General features: G+C 29.5%; 3 protein-coding genes across 5 annotated transcripts; 2 read left to right on the forward strand and 1 right to left on the reverse strand.

The window, feature by feature from the left end:
• The first annotated feature begins 1,287 nt into the window (after window positions 1-1,287).
• Window positions 1,288-3,550, forward strand: LOC101262845 (uncharacterized). Its single transcript, XM_004246495.5, has one exon. The coding sequence runs from the start codon at window positions 1,365-1,367 to the stop codon at window positions 2,958-2,960; it is 1,596 nt and encodes a 531-aa protein (XP_004246543.2). The 5' UTR covers window positions 1,288-1,364; the 3' UTR covers window positions 2,961-3,550.
• Window positions 3,551-7,458: 3,908 nt separating this feature from the next.
• Window positions 7,459-8,836, forward strand: LOC109121106 (F-box/kelch-repeat protein At3g23880). The gene has a single exon (XM_019215609.3). The coding sequence runs from the start codon at window positions 7,646-7,648 to the stop codon at window positions 8,783-8,785; it is 1,140 nt and encodes a 379-aa protein (XP_019071154.1). The 5' UTR covers window positions 7,459-7,645; the 3' UTR covers window positions 8,786-8,836.
• Window positions 8,837-9,495: 659 nt separating this feature from the next.
• On the reverse strand, window positions 9,496-13,833 carry LOC104649075 (protein ABSCISIC ACID-INSENSITIVE 5). Of its 3 annotated transcripts, none has more exons than XM_010327616.4 (5): window positions 13,612-13,833; window positions 10,928-12,044; window positions 10,499-10,570; window positions 10,335-10,364; window positions 9,496-9,990 (listed from the first exon to the last, which is right to left on the reverse strand). In XM_010327616.4, exons 2-5 carry the CDS (start codon window positions 12,011-12,013, stop codon window positions 9,898-9,900), a joined length of 1,281 nt encoding a protein of 426 aa, XP_010325918.1. In that variant the 5' UTR covers window positions 12,014-12,044; window positions 13,612-13,833; the 3' UTR covers window positions 9,496-9,897. The 3 variants fall into 3 exon arrangements, with proteins under 3 accessions (XP_010325918.1, XP_010325920.1, XP_010325919.1); XM_010327618.4 differs by having other exon boundaries at window positions 10,461-10,570; XM_010327617.4 differs by lacking the exon at window positions 13,612-13,833 and adding an exon at window positions 12,303-12,587.
• Between the last annotated feature and the right edge of the window lie 1,752 nt (window positions 13,834-15,585).

A 15,585-nucleotide genomic window follows, 5' to 3' on the forward strand; every position in this document is an offset into this window, starting at 1 on the left:
ATTTGAAAATAAAATCTTTTATTTTATGAAAGGAAATAGTTTTAATATTAAGAATCATTTAGGAGTTTGACTTTTTTTTTCTTTTCTAGTTGGTACCTAGGTTTTATGCTCCTATAAATATTTCATTGAATATTTTTTATTTTCACTAACATAAATATCAAACGATTTTGCAACTTAAAAATTTAAAATAATCGCATCACTAAATATTATTTATGTCTATGATAGCACCCTATCAAATGATGAAAAGGTATGATTTATGGTCAAAATATTGACAATTCATTTAACTTTTTTTTTTGACAATTATTATAACTTGTTAATTTTTTTTTAGTTTTCTTGACAATTGGCAACCCAAAAAAAGAAATCATTTTAAAATTTGACTTGTAATAAAAAATACAAAAGAGTAGCACTCCAAGCATGTTTCATGATTTGTTTGGTAGTTGGGAATATAAATTATGGGGTGGCCCAAAAAAATTTATGATGTTACGTCAAGTTATATTTGACAAATGATAATTAAATTACAAAAATGAAGATGAAAATACATATTTATTAATTAATCATGATTAAGATAATAAGAATATTTACAAAGGACACTTTTTGTTACTTATTGTGTTATTTATTGTGTTGCTAAAGAAAGTTTCAAAACTTTAAGAGCGGCTATAGTGTTAAGGTCATATCGATTTATTCTATTAATGACATTTATTGAAAATCATAAAATCTTGGATTGAAGTTTCATTAAAGGCTATTAATACACAATTTATTTTATTTGTTCAAATCTTGATTGACAGAGTTATTTGATATATTATCTGTGTTGATGCACGCATCCCACAAAATTAATCTAAATAATAATAAAAATGTCATTGATTCCTCATATAATTAATTGAGGTACGAACAAATCAATCAAAACATTATACGTATATGTAAAAAAAAAGTTAAGAATTAATCCTCACACCATAAAGTAAAAACTCTTTAATCATGACCCTATATATATGTGTTAACAAGTTTACATCTAAAAGACTTCAAGTTTAATACATTCGTTGAAAAATAAGTGTTATTTTAAAAATTTAAACAATAATTTAGCGGTAATTATTTTCATATATTGTTATATTAAAAAAATATTTCTTCTTAATAATGTTCAGTTTTCGAGAAACATTTACTAATAATAAGTAAATACAACTTAATGAATGACACGTTATATTTATTAGAATACGAGGAGTAAATCAAATGAAATTTTAAGCTCGAACCAATAAAATTTAAATCTTGAATCTGCATCGTATCGTACAACATATATAAGAAGAATTTGAGCAATTCTGAGGTCACAATAAGACATTATATTATCCAACCAAGAAACAAACATTTATTGCAAAATGGAGATATTTTTTACAAGTTTTGATCAACTTCCAGAAGATGTAATCATGGAGATATTATCAATTTTGCCTGTGAAATCTATAATGAAACTCAAATCTGTTTGCAAATACTGGTACACACTTATTCAATCTCCAAATTTTATTATAAAACATTTTTTCCACAAAAAAAATTATGAAATTCCCTTTGTTCATCTCTATTTTTTTGACACTAATCAATTATCTATTTCAATTGATGAATACCCTTTGTTTCAAGATTTTTATTTGCACAAATCCACTTCTTTAAAGCCATTAATTGGCCCTTTGAATGGACTATTTTTTGTGCATAATCTTGATAAAAATGAAATGTCTATGTGGAATCCTGCTACTAAGGAAATCAAGAAAATATTAGTACCAAGTCCACCTTTTTGTACTTGTGATAGGAGTTTGTGTTGTTCGGATTCTACAAAAATGTTGCAGTGTTCGTGTCAGATCCTCCATAAATGCGTTCTTTCTGAAAGTTCTGACACATTTTTTAAGAGTTCGAGCAACACAGATTTAAGGTTATGTTGTTTGGATTCTTCAAAAATGTTATTGCATCCGTGTTGGATCCTCCAGAAATTCTCTGTTTCTTCTGGAGGTTCTGACATGCACCCGTCGGCGGTGTTATGTTGTTCGGACTCTTCAGAAACGTTGTTGCAATCGTGTCAGATCCTCAAGATATGTGCTTCTTCTTCTAGAGGGTCTGACACACACTCGTCGATATTTTTGAAGAGTAAAACTGAAAATGATTTTGGCGTATGTTGCTCGGACTCTCCAGAAATGTTGCCAAATACGTGTCGAATCCTCCAAAAATATGTTTCTTCTCGAGATTCCAGCATGCATCCGTCGATATTTTTGAAGAGTTTGAGATCTTATGCTCATCATTTTGGATTTGGAATGGACCCTTTGAGTAAAGATTACAAAGTTGTATGGATAAGAGATTATTTTTGGAAGGAAGAAACATTTACAAGAAGTGCATCAGCTGTTGTTTCAGTTTATACACTAAGTACTGATTCTTGGAGGCATTTTGAAGACAATACATTTTTGAGTAGTCATATAATCATGCCATATTTTGATTCATATCTTGATGGATTTTACTACTGGAAGAAAATCGACGAAAATCGACGTTGCGAGATACTTGCATTTGATTTTAGAAATGAAGAGTTTCAAGTGATACAAACTCCAGATGTGTTCAATTCGAATTTAGGAACACTTGGTTTGTATGATGGTTATGTTTCTATGTTGTTTCATTATCTTGTTGAAAATAAGACATGTATTGAGATTTGGTTGATGGAAAAGTTTGGATTTTGGACTAAAAAATTGGTTATTGAATCCAATTTGATTCTTAAAAGACCAATTGGATATGGTGTCAATGGGGAAATTTTTGTTGAAACTAAAAGTTCAAATCTTGAAATGATTGATCCAAGAACACAAGAGATTGTTGAGTGTGTTGGACCTATATTGGGAAATGGTTACTCTTTGCAAGTTCTTGTTTACAAGAAAAGCTTAGTTTCCATCAAGAAATTGACTACTCGTAACTTTATCAAAGATCTCGAGTTCGAACAGCTGAGAATATGAATCAATCAGAATGGTAAACTGAGTAGCCGACACTGCGTGGAGAACCAAGAAAAAAAGTGCCATGATTGATCTAATAACACATGTAATTGTAGATATGGATATGGGAAAATGGTTACTCTTTTGCAAGTACTCTTTTTTACAAGAAGAGCTTAGTTTCCATCAAAGAAATTGGTTAGTAGTTATAACTTAATCAGAAGTCTCGAGTTTAAGTCATGAAAATGAAAAAAATCCCACAAGTAAAGCGAGTGCTTCCTTCTTTAGTGAATGTTCCATAATGTGAACTGAAATAAATCAGAACAATAAAGCGAGTACCAGATACCAAGTGATCTCAAAGAAAACTTCCAATGATTGGTCAAAGAATACATTAAATTGTTGAGTGTCTTGGACCATGAGAAAATGATTACTCATTGCAATTAGTTTTTGTAGTTTAGTTTAGTTTACATCAAGAAATTGAGTTGTTGTAACTTGAAAACATGTTATGCACTTTTTCTTTAATTAGCTATCCTAATAATTTATTTATTTACAAGCAAGAAGGTTTAATTTCTATATAATCAAAAATCTTTTGAGTCAGTAAACACGATTTTATAGTAGGCTCGTTTGATTCTGTTATTTAAATACTCTTTTTTTTTTTGTTTATAATAAAGTTTGAATATAAAATTTGCGTCCAGCTTATATAGATCATGTTATGCTCTTACCACTGAATCAAATTTGAATCATTGATCGATAGTATGAAATTAGTTAGTAAATTGAAATATGTTTTCTCATTGCATTAACCAAAGTGTGAAAGAAAAAAGTGGGAAAATAATGAGACAAAAAAACTTGAATACCTAAAAAACACAGACACATGTTGCAAAACCCTATTTTTTTAAGTCTTTTAATTTTTTCAATTTTATTTTTTGCTTTATGTATGTGGAGTATTTCATAATTTTTAAGTACATCAAAGACAAAAGATAAAAGACAAAAGATTGATGTGATCTAATTTTAATTTTGGATCTCAATGGGTTCGAATTTCAACGAATTTTTATTTTATAAAATATTTTGAATTATCGTGATTTACAATATTTAAATTATATATTAAAAAGTAAAAAGAAAATAGTTTGAAATATATTTAAATTTTGATCGAAATTGTGTAATAATTTCAAACTTTAAAAAAGATTCTTTACTCCTACACTATTTAATAGTGTATTTAAAGATATATGTCCACGTGAACATCATAAAGTAGAATATATATATATATATATCTTTGAAATACAGTATTAAATAGTGCATTGGGTAATAGATTTAAAGTTTTTAGTTGTTACAACAACAGTAAAAACTGAAATATATTTCGAACACAATTAAAAATTATGCATCAATTCAAATGAAGGTGTTACTGTTTCTTTGATTCTTTGAACATAATTTTTTAAACTTTTTAAAATATTTTAAAAATCATTAATAATATAGTCTTGTAGTAATTTTAAAATATTTATAGAATTTATATACGAACATATAAATTTAGACTCTTTCACATCAATTTTGACAAACAAATAGCTTATATTTAAAAATTCATGATTATTGAACTTTTATAAAAATAGATTATATCAAAACTTATTTTTTTAGGTCTAAGGGATTCAATCCTCATATTTATCATGTATTTGTTTTTTGTGATTCCTCTTATTTACACCAATATAGTTTTATTGCATTCGAAATTTAAACAGTGTCATATAAATTATAATAACGAAATTTTTTTATAAAATGTATAATTAAAAACTTATATACAATACAACATGTGCATATTTTAATTATAGATTCAATCATCACTTTTTACGATGTGCTTCCCAATCTCCATAAATTCTTTTATATAAAAATAAGTTAGTCTACATTGTGCTTTCAACTAATTAAATATTGCAGTACCTGTTAAAAATTCAATATATATATATATATATATAAGTAATAACCATCAAATTCAGTGTCTGATATATCAATATTGACTAGTAACTACAAATATTTTTACCCTAATGGTAAAATGTGTTACTTCTCCATTATCGAAACTCTAACCTATTACGAATTTTATTGAGTCAAGCCTACGCTTACTGCATAAAATGAGACAAAAAGAGTAAAAAATTGAACCGGTTGGGATCACGACTCGTATAGAACCGTGGCCCCAACTAGTATCAGTAGGTTAGAAGTTAGGTTATGTTTTGGGCCTTCCTCCTTCTTGCAAATAGCCCAAGATTCAACAAAGGGGGTGGACTGGGCCGACCCCTAAAGCCCACAAGCCTTTGAACTAATTAGTTGGGCCTTAAGACAACAGCCCATTGGACACCATTTAAGAGCATATAGCTTTATTTTAGGTTTGGAAAATTTTTCAAAGCAACAATATTTTAGTATTTAATAGGATCTCTTGTCAACACTTACAATATTTATTTAAAATGACAATATTTTAATTTGCTATAATAATCCATTTAAATAAGGGCTCATCTCCACTATTCAAGGAAAATTTGATTTTACGATTCGTTAGAAATGGTATTTTAGTATTTAATAGGATTTCTTGTCAACACTTACAATATTTATTTAAAATGACAATATTTTGATTTGCTATAATAATCCATTTAAATAAGGGCCCATCTCCACTATTCAAGGAAAAATTAATTTTACGATCCGTTAGAAATGCTATTTTAATATTAATAGGATTTTTGTCAACACTTACAATATTTATTTAAAATTACAATATTTTGATTTGCTATAATAATCCATTTAAATAAGATCCCATCTCCACTATTCAAGGAAAAATTGATTTTACGATCCGTTAGAAATGCTATTTTAGCTATATAGTCTTTTTCTGTCAAACAAATTACACATAACCTTTTCTCACAACGCCATTTAAGGGGCAATTTAATATATATATATATATATATATATATATATATACACGATCATTTTCTTCTATTTAAATTGTGCTTTCCAAATATGGATAAGTTCCACTCTATATATATAAACACACAAAATTTTCACATTTTGATTAGGTCAACACCATAGTGTTGAATTTTGGTACATAATAGGATCATAGAAGAAATTTGCTCGAAGATTAAAAAAAAAAAGTGTAGCCTTCAACATTATTAAAAAAAGATTGATAATGATAATGAAAGGACAAGTGGCCAAACTGATATAAAGATTTTATAAAATTTTGTTGAAGTCTATATTTGAATAGTAGCTCTTATAATAATCATTTATTTTGTTTATTTACTTTAAGCTCTTTGCCTTCATTACCACATCCAATCTTTTAAAAAAATCTTTTTTTCAATTGATGATAAAAGTAATTTATTTAATATTTCTTGAGATGATTAATTTTTATTAGATTTAATTTGACAAGTAACTAAAATTATTAAATAGTGTCGTAAAATTTCCAAAATTACACCAGACGTATGTAATAGATCAAAGATAACAAACATTATACCTAAAAACACTATATATGACAATCGAAACAAATAAAATAGTATAAACTTCACCTCTAAATGTGAGTTTACGATAATCTGCAACCTCCCCCCCCCAAAACCCACCCACCCACATTTCTTGTTAAATCTAACAAGCAATACAAATAGTAAAATTTTCACCTCTTGATCGAGTTAACAATAATCTCCTAATCTAACGAGAGACACTACAACTTAGTTAAATATTTAGAAAGAGACTAAAAATAACATTTACAATTAATTTAGTAAAAAAATAACTTCCACTTAACCTAATCTTTTATTTGCACATATTAAATTGATATGTTTCTTGTATTTTTCTTCATAAAAGAAAAACCCTTGCCTTCTCCCAAAAGCTATTTTTCCACCATCTTCTTTTTTAATTTTAACTTTTTGCTTGAATTCATGTTGACAAAAAAAATAATAATCAAGAAATGTAATATTCCCATACGATAAAATTATTATTCAAATCCAATGTATAAGAAATAAATTGATATTAATCAAGTCTTAATTTATTTTAACCAAAGTCTTAATTCACTTAATTAAAAAAACTCATCTCTAATATGTCATCATCATGAATGTTAGGTAAGAATCATGTTGTCTCTTCTTTAATTATTGTAATACTTCCTATCTTGATAGATAAGTTGATAAGGTGGGACATGATTTTATCTTGAAATTTATGGGCTTAAATAATATTTTAATAATATTAGAATCATAAATTTTCAAACCATGAAATTTATAATTATTTCAAAATATATAAGATAAATTATCTACTAATATATATATAAATATAGTTTGATGGTATAAAATTTTCTTAAGCTAATGTGTACACTTAATTTAAGTTTATGTAACGACGATTTATATATCAGATAATTCTAAGTAAATCTCTCGATAAATATTACACTCATATGGTTGGGGAAAAATAAGTAATATACTTTTTTAATCTTCACAAAAATTATTATTTACAAATTAAAATTCACAAATAATATTTTTTATTCTTACCATCGGTATATATAACTCAAATCAAATTTATATCCTATGAGATTGGAATAAGCTTTGATGTTCATTTTCACACACATGTATATGTGTCAGTGTGGGGATTTTTTATTATTATTTTATATACAACACATACATATATATACATACCCCTTATAAAATGTAATACTCAATATCTCATAATAATTTCTTCTTCTTTTTTCCCCTTTATTTTCTAGAAGGATTCGAAGGTTAAAAAAAAAAATGGAGCAAAAATCAAATTTTTTTAGTGATTTACCAGAAGATATAGAGATGGAGATTTTGTCAAGATTGCCTGTGAAATGTCTCTTACAACTCAAGTGTGTCAACAAAAAATGGTATGTTTTAATTGAAAATCCAATTTTTATTCAAAAACACCTTCACAACACAAAAAATCCTACATGTTATTTTGTTCATCATTATTTTCTTGATACAATGAAATCTGGTTTTACTTTATTTAATCATAATGAACAAAACCAATTAATTCCAAAATCCCATTTGTACCAAGATGTTTTAAACACATCTACACATTTGTGGCAAGTTCTTAGTCCATTAAATGGTCTATTTTTGCTTTATAATGATCAAGAAGATGTAGCACTATGGAACCCTTCTACTAAAGAATTTAAGCCTCTACCAATTTCACAACCCCTAAATTGTCCTTTATCTTCCTATAAATTCGATTTCGGGATCGAACGTCCTTTATATAAGTTGTCTTCCTATAAATTTGGTTTCGGAATCGAGCCCTCGAGTGGTGATTATAAAGTCGTTTGGATGAGAGATTACTGGAATGTAGACTCTGAAGACTGGCATTCTCCTACGATTATTTCAGTCTATACGTTGAGTACGAATTCCTGGAGAACTTTTGAGGAATTCAGGGTTTCTAGTCGCAACGTCGCCAAATCAAATGGTAACACATATTTGAATGGATTTTACTATTGGAGGGCATGTCAAAATGATAAAATCTTTGGATTTGATATGAGCAATGACAAATTTTTTGAAATTCAAACACCAAAGTCATTTATATCCAAACAAGGGGACTTATCATTGTTTAATGATTTCATTGCTATGTACATTTATGAGCCAATAATTCTTGGTAGAGAAACAAGTATTGACATATGGATTATGGAGAAAAATGGCTATTGGACTAAAAATATGAGAATTGGCCCTTTTTTAAATATCAAAAGATCAATTGGATATGGAAAAAATGGGGAAATTTTTCTTGAAGTTGTTACATATCAATTGGACATATTTGATCCTTTTTTAAAGAACAATAAGGTTCTTAGCCAACAAAAAAATGGCTACTCTTTGCAAGCTTTTGCTTACAATGAAAGCTTAGTTTCATTGAAAAATATTTCATTCTTGTAATTTAGTTGGTTAATGATATAAATGAAAATGATGGCTATAATTTAAATTCTACTTTTTGGTCCACCACTTATTTATTTTTATTTGTTTATTATTTACTCATACCTTTTATAATTTTATTTATTCAAGAAAGCTACTAGTTACTTATTTATTGAAAAAAAAAACTTTGAATTCTAATATTACAGTCTGTCACTCAAGGCATACACTCTGACTTGATCAATTACAATTTTATAATTGATCAAATTTCATCAAAAATTTACGCAGTACTCTTTTTGAAATAAAATTTATATATTTATAAATTACGAAAAAATTCCAACGAATAAAAAATTCACAATAAAAAACATATTCACTCAAGGCATACACTCTGACTTGATCAATTACAATTTTATAATTGATCAAATTTCATCAAAAATTTACGCAATACTCTTTTTGAAATAAAATTTATATATTATAAATTACGTAAAAATTCCAACGAATAAAAAATTCACAATAAAAAACATACTTATTTGACTCTTGAAATCCAAAACGTGACATATAAAAAAAATATCATATCTTTCAAAAATATTTATTTTTATAGGTAAGAGTTTAAGAGAGATACGAACAAAACATATATATTTCTTGTATACTATTTTTTTTTCTTCCACTTAAATACTTTTAACATAGAGAAACACATTTTATACCAAAATTTTAACTTTACGAGTTCGAGTTCGAAATTCTACAACTATTAATTTTGCTTTATTGAGTTCAAATTTATTATTTGTACTTGTTAACTTTCTAAAAACACATACGCAAGGTTCGAGACAAAGTTATTAGGTCGATGGAACCTATTAACTCGTTACACTAAATCCGACTCCATCTATAGCTCGAAAAATAAAAAATAAAACTTTTTAACTCACTCAATACTATAACTGCTACTGCTACTACATATATATTTGAAAAAAACATTTGCGCTTCAAAAGCGCAAATGCACATTTGTTTTCTTAGCTTTCCGCCTTCTCGATTATACCTGTATAATTTTACCTGGTCAAGAGCAACATCCGGATCGCGTTGAACGATTTCCATCAGCAGCAGGAAAGCAAGAACCATTTTTTGTGTTTTTTTGTATAATTTGTTATTCAAGGGCAACTCAAGCTCCTTCTCATCCCTCTTAATTTGCCATTCGCCTTTTGCGCCTTCGTTTGAGCTTTCATTTTCGCTTCATCAAAGTACTGTTACCGTAAAACAAGTCTTAATTGGAGACGATACGCAAAATTAACATCTTGTTCAACGACTAGACTACTTAATAATGTGGAATTTATCGCATACACGAATCACATAGCTATTGGAATCCGACGAACAAAGGCATATATCTATGCTTCGCGTCAAGAAAGATACCTCAAGTACGATCTTTTGCTATTTCACTCGATGCACTCAAGCCGGTTCTACTTCATCGATATCACTTCCCGGCTAGGGCTAGAGTGAACTTTTGAGCAACATAGCAAAAGATAACGTCTGTTCGTTCACCTAATTCCAATAGTTCAACGACTATATAATGTGCGAGTAATATAATTACCTGTTGTTTCCTTTTCCTCTCGAGCTCCGCCTGCAGAGCAAAAAAAACAAAAAAAAGAACATTTTTAGTTCATAATATAAGATGTAATGATTGTATATATGATGTAAAGTTCTAATAAAATCATACTCCAAAATTAAGGATATTTCTGCTAATATATTAACTACCAGGGCCTGTTTTAGATGTGCATTTTCTTCTTTTAGCTGATTCAATTCTGCCTCAAGTTCAACAGTATAAGCCTGCAAAAAAAAAAAAAATTGATCTTTAGATAGGCCAATCATGAGCGAAATTAAGTTACGTCACTTGGACTGATCGAAAATGCCACTAGACGTGTGTTGGATCCTCCAAAAATAGTACAATGTCCAAAGATCTGACATGGGTCCAAAAATAAATTGCTGTTTGGCACATGTTGGATCCTCCAAAAATAGTACATTGTTTGAGGATTCGACACGGGTTCGAAAGTTAGGCTATGTTGCTCAGACTGTTCAAAAATGATGGTAGGTGTGTGTTGGAGCTCTTTGAGGACACGACACGGTTGCAATGACACTTTTGAAGAGTATGAACGCCTTATATTATGGGGAATGAGATTAAATTACCTGTTTCCTTGCTCGTGATCTTGCTGCGGATTCTCTGTTCTTGATCATCCTCCTTTGCCTCCTTTCAACAACTTTCTCTACTGGACCGTCTAGTACACGTTTTCGCCCGCCTCTCATTCCTATTTCCAACCCGTATTGGCCCCCGCTATCGATTTGATTTACGCATAGTGCATCCGACGACACGGGACTTAGTGGCGACCCCATTCCGGCTACGCCTTGCACTACTTGCCCGTAGCCAACCCCGCTACCGTTTCCCATTCTACCACCGTAGACGGGGGTTGACTGTTGTGGGAATCCACTGCCTCTTTTCATGCTCATAGGGTACACAGGTGCCTCGACCACCCCGGTTTGTGGAAGTGGCGGATAACCGGGAATGGAGACACCGACGCCAACACCGCCTGTGACTCCACCGAGGCCGATAACAGGCCGAGCCATGGCGGCCATAGTGGGATTTGCACTGTTTGGATACATCATATATGATTGCTGCTGAGGAGGTGCGGGAGCTGAATTGCCCTGTTCGCGTACGACCCCTGCTTTAACCAAGAAATCTTCGAGCGTCATTTCACCGAACGTAGCCTGTCGTTGAGTGGAACTTCCGTTACCGGTGTTCTGTATGTTGCACCCGTTGTTCTGTTGCTGCTCTTGCTGGGTCTTATGGATTTCTGACCAAACTTCATCCACAGTTTTACTACACAACGGTGCAGGAAGCGTAAGCGATCCCTGTCTTGGCAAGCTTGGCTGCTCGACAATAGCTTTCTCCAACGAAACATTTCCCTGTCCTAACGCAAAACGTGGGGCGCTAGTTGCTTCCCCAGTACTTGCAGCCTGGCAGTGAGGCTGAGCGTGCGCGTGGGCTTGATTTTCTTCAGCAGTCCAAATGCTGTTAAGAAATTCATCCATGTTCATCGACCCAAAATTCTTCCCACTCTCGCAAACAGTGTGTTGGAATTCGTCAAGCGTGAGCGAGTAAATCGACGCTTGTCGACCGAGTGACGGGAATGGGTTGTTCTTGTGCTGGTTTTGGTCTTGTTGCAATGGTGATTGAACCTCACTTTGAGACACCATCTCTGATTCTGGTACTCCCATGTTATTACGATTCGGATCTTTAACTAGCGACCTGAAAAATGCGTATATCAAACAATTGAAATAAAGAAATGATGATACACGTAAAATTGTAATATTACAAACGATGTACATCTATCATGAAAAAAAATAAAAATCAAGCTCAAATAATACAAAGTTATAGGAAGGTAGATTTTAGTACACATAGAATCTAACATCTACCCGCGCCCGCCACGATTTTCACTAAGCGATTCAAAATACTAAGATGTTAAAACATGAAAAAGATAAGAATGCTACATAAATGATAACTTACCCCTACTTGGCTCCGCTCTTGACGTCTACCCTCCAATAACATAATGAGTACTTACGAATACATAGTTGGGTGGATCGAGTTCATCTAAATCCAGTAGCTAAAGCTTAAACTCCGTATATGTACTAACAATTCCATTAACGTTTAAATCCTGAATCCGCCTTTCATATCGTCTTCGTCTATTTCTCCTCCCAAGAAAATTAATAACATAAGAGCCTAGAAGGGACCTTATGGTTCAAAAGATGAAGTGTGAATAAAGCAAAAACAAAATATATATTTACATACTATATTCAATTAATTTTTTTTATTAAAATAAATATACTTAGTGGGTCTAATCAAAGTGGACAACAAAAGAAGAAACATATTCTTTGGCATGTGGGCTTAAAATACCTTAGGAACTTTCCACTTTTGTTTAATAATTTTTTTATTGGACCATAGATCTAAAAAACAACTTTTTTTCTTCAATTGTTTTCACACATTAATTATTAGTACTAATAAACAAGATGTATTTAGTAAGATTATTAAAGTTGCCCAAAAGGAAAGAGTAAAACAAACAAATCGTGTGATCACGAGGTCAGAGGTTCGAGTACAGCATAAGATTGCATACGAATCTTTGTAATCCTACCCTTTCCCTAATCCGAAATACAACATAAGCTTAGTGTACCGAGCTGTAGTTTTTAATGAAAGTAACCGTGACATTATATTATAGTTTATTTACAATCTTGAAACCCTAGCTATAAATATCTTAAATAGAAGAAAAAAGATATCGAATTTCCCCCCAAAATTAAATCCTTTTAATAGCTAAACCTTAAATACTATATGACTAATATATCATAGTGTAAACCCAATCTATCCATTATTAATTTATTATTTGTATATTGCGATCTTAATTGTTCAATTGATTGACTATCTGAACTTTATCTGAACTTTTACTTTGTTTGTCCAATGTGTTACACATCAATCAAATCATATCCCTTAATAGACATCAATACCCCACCCCCACCCCCCAAATACACAGTACAAGACTCAGTGTTGAAGATATTACTTATCGATAAGATCTAGCTTCCCTGGATTGTACTTATTCAGGTTCGAGTTTTTAAATAATTTTTTATTAATTAAAATGGTGCTAGACACACTGTGTGGTAGTGGTATAAATTTACAAAACAAACAAAAATAAATGAAGTGTTACAATCTTCAAATCATTATAAGCTCAATACAAAGCTAATAAGACTAATTTAAGAAAAAAACATCAAGACAAAAAAGGTGCACATTAAAGTACAATAAAAATTAAGAAAATAAAACTTAGGGATACCTTTTTTCTTGATTATTTTTTCAGCTCCACCAAGATTTTGAAGTCTCTCAAGAACTTATCATCATAACCACAAACAAAAATAAAATACAAAATTAAAATTAGAAAACTAAATTATTATTCTTTTGTTTTTTTTAAGAAAAAGAAGAACAAAGGACACAACTAAAGATGATAGTACTATGTATTCTCCTTCATTTTGGTCACAATTTTATTTATTTTAAAGACTGGTTTTTTGTTTTTGTCTTTGAATTTTTCAAGGGGGTGGGGTGGGGGTGGGGGGTGGGGGGTTAAGTGGGGTCCATTTTAGAAGATGTAAGCAAAAATAGTGAAAAATTGTACTCCTAGTACATAGAAATAATTTTAGGAAGTCTTGTAAAAAAACCAATACTAAAAATAGGAAATTTTGGTCATGCATGGAGAGATTGACACGTATTAGACAGGTGTTATTTTGGTAATCGTTAATTTAGGCTCTTACTTCACCCTACTTCTCCACGTGTCCTTTTAAAAAAAAAATAATAATTCTAAAGGGTTAAAAAAAAAATAATGTGTAAAAAATAATACTTTGCATGCTTTCACTTTTCATCTTTTCACTTATAGTGTTACCATAATCTTTTTTTTTTCTTTTATAGAAATTAGTATTTTTGACCAAAATAAATAAATAAATTATGTTGATCATTTTGTTTGAGATCATCTGAAATGGTTTTATTTGAGTTAAATATTCTCTAAAAATAATTATTTTATCTTTATAATGAAGTTTGATTACGTTCTATTATTATTTGTATAATTTAATTGAGTTTGTTGTTGTTATTAGTAGCGATAGATAACGTTAACAACCATTCATAAGAAGATTATATTATATAGTCAGGTGAAAATGTATTTTTATGTATATATTACTTGTAACATTTTTTATTTCTTAACCCAATTTTACTTCTTTATATTTGCCATTTCTTAATTAAATTTTTTTGATGATTGTTGTAGTTTGTTTGAGAAGTATTTAATTTTGTTTTAATAGTTGTTAAGTAATTAATTGTGTCTGATTAATTTTCTTTTAAAAGTATTTTTGAATGTTAAATTTTGAAAAATCATAATTATTATCATGAAATATTCTACTATTATATTTTATTTTATTATTTATACAAAGAGTTAACTCACTTTTTCTAGCTATAGTTTGTTTATTTTAGAAAAAAGGTGAGGGAGAAATTAGAGGAATTAAGAACTGTAGAAAACAAAGTAAAAATAATTATTCTTTTTATAATTAATGGATTATGTCAAAGAGGAAAAGAAAAAGGACGAGATACGGAAAATAAATAAATTTATGATAAGATATTTTTATATTTTAAAAAAAATAATTATTTGCTTCTACTTTTTGAAAAAAATATTGTTTTTGCCCCTTAAAATTAATCTTTTTTTTTGGTCATGTATTTCAAATCTAGAAAGATCTTGGGTAAAATATTGTTTATTTTATGTAAAGTACAAACAATGTTGTCTAAAAGATCTTACATTATAATTTAAAACTATAAGTTCAAATCTAACTTTTATTGAAAGTTTATTTAGATGATTGTCACATATATATGATAGTTCGTTTGAAAATATTGAACTCAGATAAACTCGTTATATTAAATGACTAAATTTATTCGTAGCTAGATTGTATTCATTCGTTTTATAAGTTATGTTTTAGTTTTATTAGATACATTGTTTTAGAAATGCAAACAGACAAAGAAACATTATAGTATGAAATGAATTGCAAGGTACACATATTTTCCCTACAAAGAATTTGTCTACTATGGAATTTGAGGTAAGTTATTATCGAGTTGAGTGCTTGAATCGATGATTTTTTTTTTTTTATATTTTCTTTTCTATGAGTCTATTTACAAACTAAATTAATCATTTAGATTGATCTTTATGTTAGTCTAAGGACATTGTTATTGCGTATTTGCCATCTCTTGAGAAAATACGTACACCGATGGACAACTCTTC

The sequence above is a fragment of the Solanum lycopersicum genome, chromosome 9 (genome assembly GCF_036512215.1).
Source record: "Solanum lycopersicum chromosome 9, SLM_r2.1".
NCBI classification, from domain to species: domain Eukaryota; kingdom Viridiplantae; phylum Streptophyta; class Magnoliopsida; order Solanales; family Solanaceae; genus Solanum; species Solanum lycopersicum.